General features: G+C 51.1%; 1 protein-coding gene across 10 annotated transcripts in view; it reads left to right on the top strand.

Moving 5' to 3' along the window:
- Positions 1 to 20,311, top strand: part of UNC93A (unc-93 homolog A) — a 37,989-nt gene that overhangs the window by 6,616 nt on the left and 11,062 nt on the right. For 3 of the 10 annotated variants that reach the window (XM_084776496.1, XM_084776493.1, XM_084776494.1), the window contains 4 exons: positions 15,347 to 15,400; positions 15,642 to 15,776; positions 18,130 to 18,311; positions 18,718 to 18,947. In XM_084776496.1, the coding sequence (XP_084632622.1) occupies positions 15,690 to 15,776; positions 18,130 to 18,311; positions 18,718 to 18,947 (499 nt within the window). In that variant the 5' untranslated portion in view covers positions 15,347 to 15,400; positions 15,642 to 15,689. The other 7 variants (XM_084776498.1, XM_084776495.1, XM_084776497.1 and 4 more) reach the window with 7 other exon arrangements.

The following is a 20,311-nucleotide window of genomic DNA, read 5'->3' as shown; positions in this document are numbered from 1 at the left end:
TCAGGAAGTGGAGAGGGCGGGACAATCTCATCGGGGGAATTTATGCTGCTTGCTCAGGCAACTGGGCAGTGTAGAAACTGGGGACATGACCACTTGGAAGAATGGTTAAGTGGAAGGTTTTTTATTATAGACATGAGCAGAGAGAGGAAGGAGTAGACAGAACACGGCCAGAAGTCTGAACGTGGTCATGAGAGGAGAGGAGGAAGAAAGAGGGGAAGAGAAAGAGATGACCAAGAGAGGAAGATTAAAGAAAGAAAGAGAGAGAGAGAGAGAGAGAGAGAGAGAGAGAGAGAGAGAGCGCACAGGCAAAATAGCAAGGTCATAAGAAGAACGAGAGGCTGTGGTGAGGGAAGCTCTGCGCTGAAGAAGCGTACAGTGAGCTGAGTGAGCAGAGAGCAGGATGCCAGCACGGACGCTGAAGAGTGTAACAGGCACTCCTGGTGCTGAGGGAGCCGGGGGACTAACATGCACTTTGGTATGCTAGTAAGTACCACAAATAATCTTTTGTCCCTTCTGCCAGTGATAAGGAAGTGGCCCGTTTGGTAGAGGGGAACCAGCCTCACATATTCCTAAGGAATGCTGGCTTTTGTTCAACCCCCAGAATTTGAACCTAATGGAAAGGAACAGAGATCTCTCCCTCCGTGTGTTGTGTCCACGTGGCTCATATAAAGGTGATGCACTCCAATCCCTCAGGAACAGTACACTCACAGAGGGGAGCAGAGCTGTGTGTGTGTGCTTGCATGTGCGAATGTGTGTGCTTGTGTGTGTCTGCGTGCATGTGTGTGTGTGTGTGTGTGTGTGTCTGTGTGTATGTGTATGTGTGCGTGTGTACACGCGTGCGCGAGCAACTTAGATCTTTGCCTCGAGCCCCTACCACCTTCTGGGTGTAACCAGAGGTCAGGAGATAAACAGCCCGAGTGTGTGCACAGGCTCCCAGGTGTCCCCAGGGACTGAGGCTCCCCTTGCCTTGGTGTCCTAGGAGCTTGTGCAACTTTAGCGTAGAGTTGGGAAGACATGGAAAACTCAGCAGGCGTCTGTAGTGACTCTTGACGAAGTTCACTTCTGCTTCCCACTACAAGTCGGCACCTTTAGTCTCCTGCTCCAGGTCGCTCTTTGGTGACTCTGAGTGCCCAGCACCCTGGGTTCTTGGGTCATACACAAGTGGTCTTAAAAGGTCCCTTTCTTCTCTATCAATACTCTCGTGCCATTGGGGCAGGCAGGGTGGGGGCGGGGCTTGGGAAGATGGTGGTTTCCTTGTACAGGCAAGGGACCAGTGCTCTCACAATGACCAGGGTGCCTGCCCAGTCCCAGCTCTTCCCAGGGCCTAGCTTCACCGAGGCCTCATGGTGACAGAGTGACATCCCTGACCCTATGAGTCACTGGTGAAACCTTGTGTTCAGGGGCCTGGGTGACGCTTTTAGGAACCGAGACCCACTTTGCGGGAGGCGCTTCATTGATCTCCGGTTTCTTCAACCTTGCACATAGCATTTGTCTCCCCCTTTTACAGGCAAAGGAACCAAGAGTTATCTGTGTAAGGGGCTCGCTACTAGACGGTTTGAAAGTAGTTCAGTCCAGAGCTGCTCAGTTAAGGGAGTTCCTGCTCCCCCTGAGACTCCGAAGCACCGCTTCCTATGCGCTTTCAGACTTTCCTTAGGATACCGTGGCAGGTGTTTCTCCTCCATTCCCAAGTTTCAGAAAGGGGAAAAAAGAAAAAAAAAACCCACTAGTGCCTGCTCTGGAACTTGGATTGTCAACAATGGGGAAGGGGAAGAATTTAGACTGTCCAGCACCAAGCAGAAAAGGACTATGTGGCCACCAGGAAGCTACTACTGGGGACAGGGCCTTCAGCTTGCTGAAAGAGACGCCTGAGCGAGGCTCTTGTGCCGACACCCCAGGCTGTGAGGCTGAGTCATTCTGCCCAGGCCGTAGTGCAAACGCTGTGGGATGCCCTTCTTCAGAGTGGGCGCTGGGCATTTGGATGACAATCCTTCCTTCCTTCCTTCCTTCCTTCCTTCCTTCCTTCCTTCCTTTCTTCCTTCCTCCCTTCTCCCCTCCCATCTTCTCTTCCTTTCTGCTCTCCTCTCCCCACCCCCGTGTTCTTTCTCCTGCTAAGGACTGACTCCGCGGCTTTATGCATGCTGGACGAGTGCTCCTCCACAGAAGTATATCCCAAGCCCTCCTTTGAGTTTTTAATTTTGAGGCAGGGTCTCACTAAATTGCCCAGGCTGGCCTTGAACTTCCCATCCTCCTGCCTCAGCCTTCCCAGTAGCTGGGATTGTGGGTGTGTACCACCATGCCTTGTGTTTCTTTTCTGTTGTGTCTGTAAACAGGATTATACAGTGACCAGCGCAGAGTCCTGTCCTGAGAGCTGTAACCGTTAGAAAAAGTCACCTGTGAAGCTTTCTGTTTTGTTCTGGTTTGGGGGTCTGACCATATTTGCTTTTGTCTTGTGAGACAAGGTCTCTCTACACAGCCCTGACTGTGCTAGAACTCACTCTGTAGACCAGGCTGGCCTCAAACTCACAGAGGCCTGACTGCCTCTGCCTCCCAAGTGCTGGGATTTAAGGTGTGTGCCACCACAATCTCAAAAGGAGTCATCTCACTGGCACCTGCTCGGCAGTGCCATGCCTGCAAGCCTCGTCTAAGTGGCAAGCACATTTTACAAATGGCCCGAGATTATGTCTGCTGCCATGTTGATAAGGAGAGAGCTGGCCACAAAGTAAAGTATGTTAGCTCCATACAGTGCAGTTAGCCATGAAGCACCACAGAGAACGAGGCAGGCCCGTATCACATGGAGGCCATCCAAACATGGCCAAGGGTTTTATTAAATTAAAATGCAAACAGCAGAAAAGGCATAGGTTAATCAGACTTCTATTAAAAACAAACAAACAACCTGTCTGTGAGTTAAGAGACACACAGCCAGTCAGACAGAGGTCGGTATCAGAAAATACTGCCTTGGCCTTCTGCCTGTTTGCAAATGTCAGTGAACCGCAAACTCTTCCCTGCCTCCAGGCTTCTGCCACTGGCTGCCGGATGCTTTTCTAGCCTCTGTCTGCCTCTTGCTGTGGGCTCCAGCCTCTCTAAGATAGCTTCAGTGGCTTGGAACATCCCTCATGTTTTAACTCAGACACCCGGTCTTCAGACCTAATCGAACTCCCTCGGCAGGAGCCTGCAAGCCCCATGGGACGGTACTGCACACCACAGCACAAGCCTCAGAACCCTGCATCCTGTCAGATGAGATGCCTGTGAAACCGAAGGTCAAGAGTGTTCACAGTTTTGTCTCTGGCCACAATGCTGGCACCCGACAAAACGCCAGTGTGTCCTTAAAGACAGCATTCAGGAAGTAGGTCCAAGCAGGGAGACTAGGGTACCACAGAGACCACGTGACCAAGAGGAACCACAGCAGCAACAGCAGCTTGCACCCAGCATCCCTGGTGGAAGGCCACACGGTACAGATTCTGTGTTTTGTGGTTCTTAAAGAAATTCTGCACATGTGATTCCAGGAATTACGACTGGCTTCAGGTGATGGACAAGCGTGGGCTTTTGATCAGAGTCTGTGAACTGAGTGTTTGTCTGCGGATGGGTTAGAAGATGTGATGGGAGTACTGAGTGTGGTGGGGTACTAAGTGTGATGGAGTACTGAGAATGGTGGGAGTATTGAGCGAGTATAATGGGAATACTGAGTGTGATGGAGTACTGAGTGAATGAGTACTGAGTGTGATGGAGTACTGAGTGTGATAGAGTACTGAGTGTGATGGAGTACTGAGAATGGTGGGAGTATTGAGCGAGTATAATGGGAGCACTAAGTGTGGTGGGAGTACTGAGTGTGATGGAGTACTGAAGATGGTGGTAGTATTGAGTGAGTACAATGGGAGTACTGAGTGTGATGGAGTACTGAGTATGGTGGGAATATTGAGAGAGTATGTACAATGAGAGTACTGAGTGTGGTGGGGTACTGAGTGTGATGGAGTACTGAGTATGGTGGGAGTATTGAGTGTGATGGAGTATTGATTTGAGTACAATGGGAGTACTGAGTATGATGCGAATATTGAGTGATTACGTACAATTGGAGTACTGAGTGTGGTGGAGTGCTGAGGAAGACAGAATCTGCTACAATATTACAGGCACACTTCTGTACGCCGTAGATTTGCTGTGAGTTTTATGTTACTACTGTGTTTTCAGAGTTCAGAAACCAAACACAATCTCGTCATGGCCCTCCCTTTGTCTGTGAGTGGAGGAAGTGGACTGTCCCTCTGCAGCGGCTCCTGGGAGGGAAGCTGACCCTCCGAGGCCTGCGGTCATGTGGTTGCCCTTTGAACACCTCCCTGGGGTGACTTCCGTGTGTGGCTGAATGTACGGCTCAGGCTGGCGCTGGTCTGCCTCACTCACTATTGCCCAAAAATCTTGTTCCAGAAATGTCAGACTTGAGGAACTTTTTGTTTAAGGGTAGACAGGGGTTGGGGAGGTGGGAGGGGGAGGGGAGGGGGATGGGAGGGTAATACTTTATTTTTAGAAATATTCAGTGGAGATTAGGAGAAAAGCTGGTCCTGAACTTCCTGTCTCATCGGCAGAGAGGAGAAACGTCCCTCCTTTATAGCACAGAACCGTCATCAATGGAAACATGACCGTATTTGTTTCTGTTGGTAAAGGCCCTGAGCAATCGACTTGCTGTCAAGAGCCTCCCACTGAAGATGAAGTTCTTGTAAGTCATCTTCCTGGGAAGCCTGCTGAGCTTGTCTCTCTAGGAGGAACCCTGAAGGTCGCACTGTGATGAAGCCCTGAGGCCCTCCATGGCCTCTCCAGCCTTAGATCTTAGGCTCCTGTGGCCCAGGCACTGACCAGAGATAAGGCTGCCTAACATACTTTGCACAGCAGGCACTTGGCACCCAGCACCAGAACAAAGCCCCAGTGTGTCCATCCCTGCAAGGACCTCACAGGTGGGCTCCAGGGTCTGGAGGGAGGTACGTAGAGGGGTTGGTGCTCCACAAAACACTACAGCCGTGTCCTTGTGGCTGGGTGTGGCTCTGAAGCAGGGGCTGTCCAGGACACGTGGAGACAGTCGGACTTCTGATTCCCTTGGGTGAGGGCAGTGTCCCTGCCAGGGCTGGTGCTAGGACACAGATAGCAACGCTCAACCTGCTTAGGAAGACTTAGCAAGCTCACCAACATTTCTCAGTGTCATGGGAATGTGTGTGGGATGTCACAGGCAAAACCAACCAACCTGTCAGGTGACTGATCAGTTAGGGGAAGGCCTGAATGGAAAGGTAGTCGGCTGGCGTCAGCCCTTCGTGGGAAACAAAGGCCACAAAGAGTGAGGAAGTCTGAGGACATCAGGGCCTGGCTTTAGACCTCTAAAGGTCGTTAGTCCCCGGGAGGGCAGACAGGCTGCGAGAGGGTGAGCTGGAGCTGGGCTGGGTGGCGCAGCGCACCTGCTGACATGGACATGTTTTGCTCTGTGTCCTGCTACGCTCAGAGGTCAAATGGGTCTCATCTCAGTGGCCAGTCCTGTATGTGACCCTGTCCCCATGGAGTTAGGGGACACCTGTGATCCTGACAGTAGCAGGTGTGCACCTGGATACTAAACCTCACCTGAGCCACACGAGGCGGGGGGTTGAGGGTCAGATGGGCATTTGGTGGTGAGGCTGCTCCTGAAACACCAAAAGGGAAGAGTGGAGCTGTGCGACTGCGTAGCCACTGCTGCTTTCTTGGAGCCTGGGTGTAATGATTAAAAATGTGGTGCCAGGCAACAGATATGATATGGAGAGGCTTATTATGGGAGCGTGAGAGAGCAGGGAAGTGAGAGGGGCTCCCCAGGGGGAAAAGACAGAGACAGAGAGACAGAGACAGCAAGAGAGAGGAGGAGAGGAAAGAGAGAGAGAGAGAGAGAGAGAGAGAGAGAGAGAGAGAGAGAGAGAGAAGGTGGGTTTGCCCTTTTTATATCTTGGGCATTTGGCCCACCTACTGGCATGCAGATATGATGTCATAGGTTGCTAGGCAGACTGTGGGCAGTATGCTAACACTGGGTGCAACAGAAGTCAGCATGCCCAGTGAGTTGAAAGCAGAGTAAGTCTTCAAGGGTAATGGCTTCACCTCTCAGCTGTGGCTTTTCTGGTCTCTCAAATACTAGCAAAAGAGTGAATCTGACACATGAAAAGGGTCTGTGTGTGTGTGTGTGTGTGTGTGTGTGTGTGTGTGTGTGTGTGTGGTGGGGGGAGGTGAAAGGTATGAGAAGGAGGGCAACTGGAAGACAATCTGGAACCACTGGTGTAAAGAACCAAGTCCTGTATGCTCAGCCCCTTCCTCCCTGCACTGAGAGATGTATGTGCAGGCACATGCAGACAGACAGACAGACAGATTGACACACAGACACAGACAGACAGACACAGACAGATAGACAGATACAGACACACACAGAGACATAAACACACAAACAGACAGACAGGTAGACAGACACAGATAGACATACACACACACACAGACATGCATTTGTTTTTAACTAATAAGTCTGAAGAAGCAGAGGAGCTGGTTGCAGTGGTGGCATATGACTTTAATCCCAGCATTCTGGGAGGCAGAGGCAAGTGGATCACTGTGAGTTCAAGGCCAGCCTGATCCACAAAGCGAGTCCAGGACAGCCAAGGCTACACAGAGAAACCCTGTCTGGAAAACAACAACAACAACAACCACCAAGACCACCACCAAAGGTGGGGGTGGCGGGCAGAGAAAGAAACAGAGGGCCTGGGTAACAAATCCCTCAGATGACCTCCACTTGATTGGAGCCTTTAGCTTCTACTCAGTGATTTCTAAGCTTCTGTGCTCATACAGAGAGCCCATCTGCCCTCACACTTCCTGGTCTGGGCTGTCCTGCAGAACAAGTCTCCAGGCTGTTTGGAACACTGGCCATAAAAGGATATCTCAAGATAAGCGGTCAGGCATTTTCAATCCACTTGCTCCTGCCAGAACCCAGAGAGTGTTGCTCTGAGCCCTTCGCCATGGCCCCACGTCACATCCCCCTGTGTGCTGTGAAGGTGGAGGACGTTGGCTCCCCAGAGACGAGCTGACACAGTGAGTAACACACAGTAGGTGCTCAATAAAGAGAGGGGAAATGAGCTCAGCAGCTCAGCTCCTACAACCTGAACGAACCGGAGGGTAGGGAAAGTTGAGGGAGAAATGGCGGTGCACAGGGCTGGGTGCCTGCCCTGCGTTCTGAGCCCTGCAGACTTACAAGGTGGCCTCGGGAAGTGCAGTGACTCCTAGTCGGTTCCAGGTGTCGGCTAAACAGGTAGGATAAAAGTACCATCTGGCTTACCTGAAGTCACGCAACTGAGTCCACCGCATCTTTACACAGCCCCAGCACTCTGCCCAGCTCACAGACTGGTGTGAGAAAGGATCCCCACTTTGTAATAAAAGCACTGGGGACTCAGACTAGTCAAAGCCAAGTAGATTTATTTCCGGTTTTTTTGGAAGTCAGGACAAGAAGCAAAATGCCTGGTGTGCTGATTGGTACAAAAACCGTCTCTTAAAACCACATTCCCCCTTCCATCCTGAATGCCTCATTGGCTGAATTCTTTAGGGAGGAACAACACTCCCTGCATTTCCAACATGGCTCCTACCCCAAAATCCCCCATTCTCCCGGAGCCTTGGAATCCTGCTAGGTCGGCTGAGCAGAGTGTAACTTCTTTGTTTTTGCTTTTTTTTTTCCAAGACAGGGTTTCTCTGTGTAGCCTTGATTGTCCTGGAACTCCCTTCTGTAGACCAGGCTGGCCTCAAACTCACAGCAATCCCCCTGCCTCTCCTTCCCAGAGTGCACCACAGCTGGCTAGATTGTAACTTTCTGACAGTAAGACAAACAGAAGGGTCCAGCAGGTGCCAGCTGCCGGCCGGGGGAAGACAGGGCTTGGTACCTTCTCTTTGTTTGTGACTCTTTGATGAGTTCTAAACTACTGAAAATAGCTGTAATGATTTACATTTTACAGCTGCTTGAGAGCACATGGTATGTGTGTGTGTGTGTGTGTTTATGTGTGTATGTGTGTGTGTACGTGTATGTGTGTGTGTGTGTGTGTGTGTGTGTGTGTGTGTGTGTGTGTCTCATGCACTCCCTCTGCCGCTGACACCCACATGTGAAGGCCAGCCCCTCCCACACAGCACCTGCCTCCCTTGTGAGTCACAATCCCACCTGCTCTCAGTGCACAGCATCAGCCTGACTTCTTCCTCAGCTGAGTGGGTGTCAGCCTCCCTGTGCCTCCCTGGCCATCTCAACCTTGGGACTCTGCTAGGCAGTACCGAGGAAGAGGGACAGACCAAACAAGATGAGCAGGTATGGGCAGGTGTGTGTTTGCTTGCCTTGGAAGAGGCAGGTAAAGACCTAGTCTTCCTGATCACCCAAGAGCAACCCCAAAACCACAGGTCCAGGCTGGGAAGAGGGACCACTTACACATCTAAGGTACAGAATCTGGGAGACATTTGCCAAGCCAGCACAGCTGCGTACCAGAGTTCACTCAGGCTCCAGGAGGTACCCGGGGCTCCTCTCTACATGGTAAAAGGTGTTTCCCATCCAGGACCCAGGGCCTTCAGGATGGGGAGCAAGGCCTAAGAGGCCAGGGCGCACGGATTGAGCCTCCCCATCTTTGGTGTTTTGTGGAAGGGGATGCTCCTTCCTCCCCAGTTTCTGGATAAATCCCTGGGCTGCAGTGTGGACAGAATGACACTGAACACAGATCATGACCACAGGTGACCCGTGACAATAAGGCAGGCCCCGTGACTCGGCCTGTGTGTGTTAGTTGGAAAGAAGCCAGACCTGTGGCCTAAGGTGTGACCCTGGCTGGTCCCCACAGACCGAGAAGGGGAGTGCTCACACTCAGTGGCTGTCTTAGTTTACTTCGCAGAGTTCTTCCTAAGAAAATTAATTTTTAAAAAAGTATTATTGCCTTAAGAACATTTTTCTTCGTAAAGTTGGGCTTAGAGGGTAGAATAGTGTATAGGCACACAGAAAGTATAGTAAACACAGAAAGGCGCCTTTCCCTGAGGGAGTTAAGCTACTCAGAGGAGGGCTTGATGAATCAAACCGTACAGCCACTGTATGCAGGCATGTACAACAGTACGTGTTTGCAGACACGCGCACCTGTATACACCAAATATGTAATGTGATGCTTTGTAGATGCATATATTTATAATATATTTATTGCACGTACATGAATATGCATATGATTATTCATGAAAATGAGCTTTTCCTGTGTTTTTCAAGCCAAACACTATTTTTTCCTGTTAATTTTATGCATATGAGTGTTTTGCCTGTATGAATGTCTGTGTTCCATGTATATGCCTGGTGCCCTGGAGGCCAGAAGAGGCCATTGGGTCCCCTGGAAGTGGAGTTACACACAGCCGTGAGCCACTTCGTTGTGCTGGGAATCAAACTCAGACCCTCTGGAAGAGCAGCAGCTGGTCTTAACCACTGAGCCGTTCTCCAGGCCCACAGATGCTAATTTCTCATAGGACACGTTTGTAAGTGGCCTTTAAACACGTGTGGTTTCCTCGTCTGTCTGCGGAGTCTACCTGCCTCCAAGCTTCCCTGTGACTGCTGCATGGTTCCTAGTCCACGCCTGACCATTGCCAACAGAGCGGCACTTTACAAACAGGCTCTGCTGCTTGCTAACACAAAGCCAAGGGTTGCCCAACAATGATTTCCCAACGCGCTTTGTTAAAGACACAGCGCGTTAACATTTTAACCTGGAAACTGCACTGGCATTCTAACACTCGCCAAGATTAAAGAAGCCGTGCCACGGGTATCGACTGGAAGCAAGCAGGCCACAGAACTAGGTAAATAGACGCGGGGTGACGTTCATCTAGCACGGGGACAGTGTCCCAGCTTTATGTTGTGGGAGCAAGGCTTCAACTTGTCCTTTGAGCTTTCCAAGAATAACTTAATACTACTTGGCTTAGCTTATGGGGACAGAACCATCAGTTACAAGAAGGCACAGCGCACACACCAGCTCAATGACCACTTGTGTGTACCTGGGCTGAGTGCTGTGGACACACCTGAAGGTGTCCTGCATCTGTCCAGATGCTGGCTTCTCACACACACGGTGAGCTGGCTGCCTCGCTGAGCAGCATGTGCTGTGGGACCAGGCTTTCCTTCCAGGTGGCAGACAGTCTTCCCCTGGGGGGCATTTGTGAGTCGGAGCTGCTATGGGTGGTGGGGTTACTCTGCTGCCCTTGTGGAGATGGGTGTCTATGTGTGCTTCCTGACCTGAGTGTGTCTTGTTGACTTCTCTGTCTTTGGCCCAGCTCTTACAGCCATGTGAGTTTGCTGGGGTGACTTCTGAATTCGCTTGGTTGGTTTGTTTGTGTCCGTTTCCTCCCCTGGAACTTGGCCCCATGAACACAGGGTGCTGGCCACTCCTGTTAGCTCAGGAAGCGTCTGTGGCTCGATGCAGAGGAGACTGGACTAACACAGGAGACATTTAGAAACAAATGGTGTATGCACAGGTGTATGTATAGGTGTATGCACAGGTGTATGCACAGGAGTATGCACAGGTGTATGTACAGGTGTATGCACAGGTGTATATATAGGTGTATGCACAGGTGTATATATAGGTGTATGCACAGGTGTATATATAGGTGTATGCACAGGTGTATATATAGGTGTATGCACAGGTGTATATATAGGTGTATGCACAGGTGTATGTATAGGTGTATGCACAGGTGTATGTACAGGTGTATGCACAGGTGTATGCACAGTATAGGTGTATGCACAGGTGTATGTACAGGTGTATGCACAGGTGTATGTACAGGTGTATGCACAGGAGTATGTACAGATGTATGCACAGGTGTATATATAGGTGTATGCACAGGTGTATGCACAGTATAGGTGTATGCACAGGTGTATGTACAGGTGTATGCACAGGTGTATGTACAGGTGTATGCACAGGAGTATGTACAGATGTATGCACAGGTGTATATATAGGTGTATGCACAGGTGTATGCACAGTATAGGTGTATGCACAGGTGTATGCACAGGTGTATGCACAGGTGTATGTACAGGTGTATGCACAGGTGTATCCTAAAGCAGGGCCTGGTGTCTTGTTTTAGAGAGTGGGTGTGGGGTAGTGAAGGACCCCTGAGCTCTGCTTAGCCAGGCACTGCAGGAGCAGCATGGAGCATAAGGTAGGGCTGAGCCCCACACCCTGGTCTGCCCTTCTTCTTCTGTACAGGGTGGCTGTACCTTAGCTGAGTGGTCAGTGGCTCTGCAAGCCTCACAGTCAAGAGTGGCTGGCTCGCCAGGCCACTCAGTGTCATCTGTGGAAGTGTGTTCTAGACCAGATTCCCAGGTGGTCACAATCTCTGCTGGCCTGGGGTTCCATGGGACTCATTGGCAGTGGGAGGGCGAGGGCGGTTCCTGCTGTCTGTTGTTAAGATGGGCCTGGGATGTCTAGTGGAAAAGAGCCAAAGGACCTCAGTGTCATGGCCTTTGCCAGAATGGCTCTGGCCGTGCCTCGCTGAGAAGAACACCGTGTTCAGGCACGCTCTTTGTTCATTCAGGAGGTCATTTGCTTAGCCAGTCTATAGCTGCTACACACTGTGGGGTTGGTAGTCAGCTCTGAGGGGGTGAGCACACAATACTAAGAGGAAACCTCTTCCTAAGCTGCAGTTGCATGGATACAAACTGCTAAGAAGGGAAGAGGGGAGGCACGGAGTACCCCTATTCCCAGAACACAAGAATCCCAGAATTCCAAAATGAAGGGGAACCTCCCCGCCTCCCCCCCCCCCTTCTCTGAATAGGCATGTATCATCTTCCTGCAGAAAACTAATAGATCAGTTTAGATCTAATAGCTGTGTTTAGATTTCACATGTGAACACCAAGAAAGCCGATAGTAGCTTGCTCACACGAGCACTTTGCTGGAAAGAGCAAGCCATCCCTTAGACTTCTCTCAAATGAAGAGAGCGATCTATAGCTTCTCAGTGGGGAGTTTACTGATTAAAGTGACTGGAAGTTCAAGGTCCCTGCTTTGAGCAATGGCAGGGCAGTGGCTACTGATGGCTGGTGTGTTGCATTGTCCAGAGTCCTGAGGTTAAAGGTCATTCCTTCTCCACCTCGTGAAGCACTGGGCCTTTCATTTACTCTCCAGTAAGTGATTTCATGCCTGTGCACGTCTTCCAGATCATGGATTTCCTCAGGCCCCACATGGATGCTGCTCTGGTTGCTGTGGTTTTACTTGTTAATCTACTTGATAAGCCAGAGTCACATGAGAAGGGGGACCTTAACTGAGGAGACACCTCTGTAGTGCGCTGAGGCGGCGCTGCCACTGGGATGTGTAAGAAAGCCAACTGAGTCAGAAGGAGCAAGCCAGCAAGCGGTGTTCTTCTATGGCCTCTGCCACAGCTCCCACTTGACTTGTGATGGAGTGAGGCCTGGGCGGTGCGAGATGAACTAAACCATTTTCGCCCTGTCTTAGAGTTCTGTGGCTGTTCAGACTCACCTCCGCCATGGCAACTCTCATAGCTTACAGTTCAGAGGGTTAATCTATTGTCATCATGGTGGGGAACATGGTGGCGCGCAGCCAGACAGGGTGCTGGAGAAGGAGCTGAGAATTCTACATCTGGATCCTCAGGCAGGAGACAGAGAGAGACAGAGAGACAGAGACAGAGAGAGAGAGAGAGAGAGAGAGAGGGAGGGAGAGAGAAGAGAGACAGAGAGAGAGAAGAGAGACAGAGAGAGAGACAGAGAGAGACAGAGAGACAGAGAGAGAGAGAGAGAGAGAGAGAGAGAGGAGAGACAGAGAGAGAGAGAGAGACAGAGAGAGAGAGAGAGAGAAAGAGAGAGAGAGAGAGAGAGAGGAGAGACAGAGAGAGAGAGAGACAGAGAGAGAGAGAGAGAGAAAGAGAGAGAGAGAGAGAGAGAGAGAGAAGAGAGACACACAGAGAGAGAGACAGAGAGACAGAGAGAGAGAGAGAGAGGAGAGAGAGAGAGAGAAATTGAGAAGACTCCTGGGGTGGGTTGGGTTTTTGAAAACTCAAAGCCCACCCCTAGTGACGCACTTCCTCCAACAAGGCCACACCCCCCCACACACAAGGCCACCTAATCCTTCTCAAGCAGTGTCACTCCCTGTGACTAAGCACATATATGAGTCTATGGGGGCCATTCTTATTCAAACCACCACCCTCCCAGGGCTGCTTTTGGTCATGGAGTTCATCACAGCAATGGAAGCCCTAGGCGGATGCTAACTGAAGGAGGGGTGATGAGTGATCCTTCTGTGCCGCCCGGGCCTGAGTGCCTAGCCCTGCCAGGTTCTCTTTCAGTCAGAGCAGTTCCAGGCACGCAGCTTTGGTATCCTCTCTTTCTCCTCCCATCCGAGTGGTCTGCAGGGATGTGTGAGCCAGCACGGGCAGCGTCTGGGACAATGAGACTATCCTTGGTTTTGGACGTGAGAGATCCTTATCTAAAACCTCGGGAGGCAGAGGTAGGAAGATCTCTGTGAGTTCAAGCCCAGCCTGGTTTACAAAGCAAGTCTAGGACAGCCAAAGCTACACAGAGAAACCCTGTCTCAGAAAACAAACAAATAAACCAAAACCAAACCAAAAAAACCCTGCACTAAAACCTGTTTTGACATTACAACATGGCGGATACTCTTGAAGAACATCTCTTGTCAACTGTGAATATTTTCCATTTCCAAATGTCTCATTGACACAAATAAGGAAAAGGCAGGGGAACAGACATGATCCAAATGCGGATGCCACAAACCGATTCCCAGCTTGGAGGACGTTGGGTCTGATTTGCCAAGGGGAAACCAGACCTCTTGGGGGATTTTCATAGACACGGAGGCTCCTGGAAGGTCTAGCTGGGCTGTGAGGAGCGTGTGGACAGCAGCTGTTAGGAGTTGCTTGCAGGGCTAGCTGACAGCTCCAGAGCGCAGTCCTAGTAAGCCTGAGGCACTAGTAGAGAAAGAGACTGGTATCATCCCACGCATGCCATCTTGGGGTACTTACAGACAGGATGATGGAGTTGACACCTACTAAGACATCACCCCCAAATTAAGCAGAGGTCATTCAGTGAAGTTAAGATTTCATTAACGGGTAGCAAGCTGAGCGTGTGAAAGTCCACGTGACACTAAGTATCACATCCCTTTAAAGCCCCGCCAGCTCACCTGTCCTGCTGGTGTCTGGGGGATTGTGATGAGGGGCTGAGGCTCCAGAGCTCTCTTGGCTGTCAGCCTCTTGGACTCTCACAGCTGCCTCACAGCCAGAGGACACCCTCAGGCGTCAGCCTCAGCCATGTTGTCTAACACTTTTGAGACAGGCTCTCTCTCGTTTGGTCTGGGGCTCACTAGTTAGGCTACACTGGCTGGCCCCTTTCGTCCCAGGGACTCACTCTCCTCTTCCTACCTACCTCAGGAGCCCTGGCATGGTGAGTACACACCACACCCGGCATTTTTCCTTGGGTCGGGGATGAGACTCAGGTCCTCAGGCCTACTGAGCGCTTCGAGCTTTGTTCCTCGAGGAGGGGCAGCCTCTCTCCCTCATTAGCATATCCTGTTAGCGTTGCTCTCAAGTCTGTATCAGCATAATAACCCTTGTTTAGTAAATATTTAAAGCTGTGGTTCCTCAATGCTTGGCTTTTCATAGGAAGCAGCTAAGCCACAGGAGCCTCACCTGCATTGGTGGTGGCCATGGCAGTGACCAAGGCTGTAAGAGTCACTTGCTTGTTCTGTTCTTAGCAGAAATGACCAAGGACACAACCCCTTGGGAACATCTAAGAACAATCAGCTTTACTAATAACTGGGTAGAAGGGTGTAAGGCCTTACTGTGTAGCTTTGGCTGACCTGGAATTCTATGTGGACCAGGCTGGCCTCAAATTCACAGAGATCCGCCTGCCTCTGCCTCCAGAGTACTGGGATTAAAGGCGTGCACTACCAGGACCAGGATGGACAGTTTCTTTCTTGTCTTGTATACAGGGTGGGGAATACTGTTTGACACTCTGAACCTGGCCTGTTCAACACAGGCTCACCTGACTTTTTAATGCTAATTAAAAGTTAAATGTTAATTAATTGCTAATTAAATGTTAATTAACTGAATGAAGTCCAAATTCAGTTCCACAGTAAGTGCCAGCTATATCTTAAGAACTCAGGGGAGCTGGGCGAGGTGATGCACGCCTGTGATCCCAGCACTCAGGGAAGCAGAGGCAAGTGGATCTTGGTGAGTTCGAGGCCAGCCTGGTCTACAAAGTGAGTGCGTCCAGGACAGCCAAGACTACACAGAGGAAACCCTGTGTCAAGCAAACAAGCAAGCAAACAAACATTAAATGTTTTTCAGGGTTAGATGAGAAATCTAAAAGTTTTTTTCTTCTTTCGTTTAGGACAGAAGAGCGTTCCATGTTTTGCGGCCTTGGCAAGCTCTCTGGACACACAAGGTATGATCAAATGTATGAGACCGTGACATTCCTATCTGAAAGCAACAGGGGAAAACTGCAGAGGAGCTGATAAGCGTCACAATCTTTTCCCATAGAGTGAACATAAGGTGGACTCAGGCCCACAAAAGCTAGTGCATTGACTGTCCGCAGCCTTAATGGCCGCCCACTTCTGGCTCAAAGAGAGGTCATGGGGCTGTTTGGTACAGGCCCCACTTCCTGTGCTCCAATCGGTTTCTTCTAGGGGGCAAGCTTACCCATCTGCTGACATCCACTGACCCCCGTCCCCGTGATGGAGGGGAGCCTAAAGAATGTCCTGGTGGTCTCCTGTGGATTCCTCCTCCTCTTCACCGCCTACGGAGGGCTGCAGAATCTGCAGGTGAGAGAGACTCTCCTCACGTCATGTCACCCCCCACACGCACACCGTTCCACACAACTTCCTGGAACATTTGTCCTTCCTCCCCCTCCAACCCTCCAATGAAGCTCTACAAGATTCAGCCTTGTTCGCATTGCTCCAGAGTGACTCCAGAGCTCCGTAGCCCAGGTGTGTGTGGCTCTGGGGCCATGAGAGGGAGGGCTGGGTGATGGTTTGACAGGACACACTGCCTTTGAGTGGCTAAGATGGGATAAAGGGAACCCCTGGGTTTTATGTGCCCTGGGCTTTGTAGTTGGGCAGAAATCTGAGTGTTAATCCTCATTCCTCCTTATAAAAAGCTTTAAGCAAAACTATGAACTTTAGCAAAACCATCTGTCTTTGGTGCTTTACTGCACCCTCCCTCCTCAAGTCTGTGAGTCTGTGTGAAAAGCAAGCAGCAGCTCCCAGAGGCTTGTGGGTCATGTGCATCCAGGTCATGCGGGCCTGGAGGATCTGACAACTTTCCCTGTGGTAATTATAGTAAAAATGAGGTCAATCTCTCTCTTCTCTCTCTTTTTTCTTTCTTCCTGTCTTTATCCTTCCTTCCTTCCTCTGTCTTTCTTCTTTCCTTCCTCCCCTCCCTCTTTCCTTCTTTTTCTTCTTTGTCTCTCTTTCCCCCTCCCTCTTCCCCTCCCCCTTTCTTCCCCCCTCCCTCTCCTTTCTTTCTTTTCTCTCTTTCAAGATGGAGTTTATGCAGCACTGGCCTTAACCAGCTCAGTGCTGCTGTCTGCTCTGTGGGGTTCTGACCGCTCCTGTGTGTTCACCATCCGAAAGCGGCAGATGCTTTGACTTTGGTGTCACCACCATCTTGCATGGCCCTCTAGTGCCAAGCACTTCCCAGCCTTTCCTTGGCTTGATTGAAAGAATGTCATATATGTTTATGTAATTAGGTCTACTATGTGCAGCATAGATGTACTTGTTTTTAGATGTCTATTGCACAGATGGGTTTGTCCAGCACGTGCCAGCCCGGGGAACTGAGTGTAGGCATTGGCTTCTCAAGCTCTGGCCCTGCTTTAGATATTGACACCTGCCTTCCTTCTCAGTGCTCTGCAGTCAGAGGCAATAGGAGGTCACAAATGTACCCCATTTGCTGTGGTAATGTGCCTGGTTGGCGCGTTCTGTCAGGGCGTCACTACAAATGCAAAGCAGGCAAGCTCACAGATGTGCATCAGGTACCCAGGACAGAGCTGTTCTTGCGGGGCCAGGCTGAGTCATGCTTCTGGCTGCTCAGCATACCGAGGTACCCAGGTTACCCCATTTCAGAGGGAGGCGCTTGATCCCACCTTTCAAATAGATTGTAGGAGTTTTAGGGCCTAGTTAGAGGAAGCCTCAAGTGTCTGTTGGGTGCAGCTGACCCATGTGTGGGCACAGGACACGGAGGGGCAGGTAGAATGATGCAGGGAAGGGGGGTTCTGACCGCTCTTCCCCTCCTTTCCCCTCCTCCTCTGCCCTCCTCCCTTCCCCTCCTCCCTTTCCTGTCTTCTCCATCCTTATCCCTCCCCTGATCTTCCTTCTCCTCATCTTTCTGCTGCTATCTTCCTCCTCCCCTTCCTGATCCTCCTTCCCTTCCCCCTCCTCCGTTTGTCCTCCTCCTCCCTCCCTCCCTCCCTCCTCTTCCTCTCCCTGCTTCCTCGTCCCCCTTCCTGGATCTTCTTCCTTTTCCCCTTTCTTCTCCTCTTCCTCCTCTCATCCATCTTCTCTTACAAATGACAGAAGAATGGAAAATACTCCTGATTTCTTCGAGCATAAAACCTAGAAATGGAGCCAGGCGGTGGTGGCGCACACCTTTAATCCCAGCACTCGGGAGGCAGAGGCAGGTGGATCCCTGTGAGTTCAAGGCCAGCAAAGTGAGTCTAGGACAGCCAAGGCTACACAAAGAAACCCTGTCTCAAAAACAAAACAAAACAACAACAAACCCCAAAAACCTAGAAATGGCTCTTCAGCTGTCTGAGTTGATTTTTGGTTCAGTTCACATCAGCATCATGAACTGAAATAACAGTGGATCGCTGGGCAGCACAGGGCTTTGGAGGGTGGGCACCCGGTCTTTGCTCTGAGTGGGTCTTCTCTGAGGTGAAGGTCTCACACTGACTCGTTTCTGAACCCTAGCTGCATTCTCTTGGTCCTCAGAACCTGAAGATGACCTTTTTAAATTTTATTTTATTTTTTAACATTTACTGCAGTATCCTTGTATAAGAAGGCTGGAGTCTGGTGGCCCAGGGTTTGAGGTGGCCCTGAGCCTGGGATCAGCACCCAATCACACCTTGTCGCCTCACTGGACCCAGTCCCCTCCTCTGATGGCTGACCCTTTCTTCCACAGAGCAGCCTCTACAGTGAGGATGGCCTCGGGGTGGCGACGCTCAGCACACTCTATGGCTCTGTGCTTCTGTCCTCCTTGTTCCTCCCACCTGTCCTCATCAGGAGGTGTGGCTGCAAGTGGACCATCGCTGGATCCATGTGCTGCTATGTGGCTTTCTCCTTGGGCAACTTCCATGCCAACTGGTACAGCTGCTCTAGCCAGCCCCGCCTCGCTCCCGCCCTGCCCCCCTGTCCCCCCCACCCCCCGCAGTGTGTGCAACATGCACTCTCATGCAGACCTCTGCTATGGCGTTAAAAGTTAGACTCCCCCGCTCCAGCTTCTATGGAGGGATAGTGGGATAGTGTTATCTCCCTCAATTTTCCCTGCATTCTAGCCTGCTTCCTATCATCCCCTGACCCAAGGGCTCAGCTTATTATCTTGGCATCTCTCCTGGGGCCTCACCTTCTCTTTCTCTCTCTCCCTCCCTCCCTCCCCCACCCCACCCCTCTCTCTCTGGGAGACTCAGCCAGCACAGGACCAATAGTCCACTCCCTGAACCCCTAGCTTTGACCCCTCCCTCCCTCCCTCCATCCTTCCGGGTCTTTGCAGGTACACCATGATCCCCACCTCCATCTTGCTGGGTCTGGGTGCAGCCCCCTTGTGGTCAGCTCAGTGCACCTACCTCACCATCGTGGGGAATCTGCAAGCAGAGAAAGAGGGAAAGCCCGGCAAGGATGTGGTGAACCAGAGCTTCGGCATCTTCTTCCTTATATTCCAGTCGTCCGGGGTGTGGGGCAACCTGATCTCCTCGCTGCTGTTCCGCCAGGCATCCAGTCAAGGTGAAAATGAGGGCTGGGTGGCCTTGGGAATAGTGAGGTCCTGGCTCCACCTAGATACCTGTCCTTACTCCAGGCAGGTGGGGACAGTCTGGGGACAGTCACAAGGCCGTGTAGCTGTCTTTGCACAGGTGCCCTGTAGTCTTGGGGTATTGTAGGGAAGGTTGAAGTCAGCTCAAGACACCCCAAGACCATGCTCTCAGCATAAAGGGGATGTGTTTCCCCAGGGAGACAGAGGGCAGGGATAAGGGACAAAGACAGGAGACAAAGGGAGAGTGAGAAGGGGGAGGGAAGGGGTGTTTGTCCCGCAGTGGGGGGATGGACAGAGGACTGCCTTCGATAGAGAGGGGACAGGCATGGCACGTAGGAAAATGGCACTCTATAAAGGTAAAAGGGGAAACTCCGTGTTAGGATGAGGCATTTTAATTTTGATTAGGCAGGTTAATTGTGTGAGCCAAAGGGGGCTTTTGGTTGCTGGACTTCAATATTTTGATAGCTGGACCTTTGTAGTCAACCTCAGGAGAAGAGGACAAAATTAGGGAACAGACGTGGTGGCTAGCTTTAGGTAGGGAGTCTAACAGTCCTCAGCAGGGTGGAGGGGATGGGGGAGAAAGGCAAGGCTTGCTGGAGCCTTGTTTGTGACCTGGTTAGAGTCTTTTCAGCTGTCTGGGGGGAAGGATGGGGGACAACACAGCACTCCTACAGTCCTGCCAGCATAGCGTGGGGACCTGGAGCAGCTAAGAATTTACCTGGCTCACTTCCCTATAAAGCTGACCCACAGGCCAGTGTATGACATCTGTCAAGCCTTCTCAGTACCACGCAGGGACAGCGCTAGCATCTACTTCATGCCACTCTCAGGCTGAGGGCTTCAGCCTCTCCTTTCTCAGAGCAGAACTTTCCGGAAGCGCAGGCTCTGGATTAGGTGGCTCCCTCCCTCCACCCTGGCTGTGGGTCTGGCTTCTTCTGGGGAACATGCTTCCTCTCTTCATGAAGACAGTGTGTCCCAGGCAGGGAAGACACAGGGTGATGCATGTGGTCTTGTGCACAATCACGGCCACTTAGCCAAGATGCTACAGGAAGTGATGTCAAACCCAGGCTCTGTGTGAGATGCACCCAGACCACTACACTTACTTCCTGAGTAATGAGACAATCCCCCAGTGGCACACCCAGACACTAACCTAGACCTCACACCTCAGAGATGTGCGCAGAGGCTGATCTCCTTGATCCCCACACGCTGACAGCACTGACCACCACAGTAGTTCCAACTTGTGTGTGTGTGTGGTGTGTGCATGTACTTGTGTGTGCTCGTGTGCGTGCTTGTGTGTGTGTGTATGTGCTGTATGTGCTCATGTGTGTGCATGTTTGTG

Source organism: Acomys minous (genome assembly GCF_964271855.1).
Source record: "Acomys minous genome assembly, chromosome: 3".
In the NCBI taxonomy this organism is placed as follows: Eukaryota; Metazoa; Chordata; class Mammalia; order Rodentia; family Muridae; genus Acomys; species Acomys minous.
This window is presented reverse-complemented; position numbering and strand designations above follow the sequence as displayed.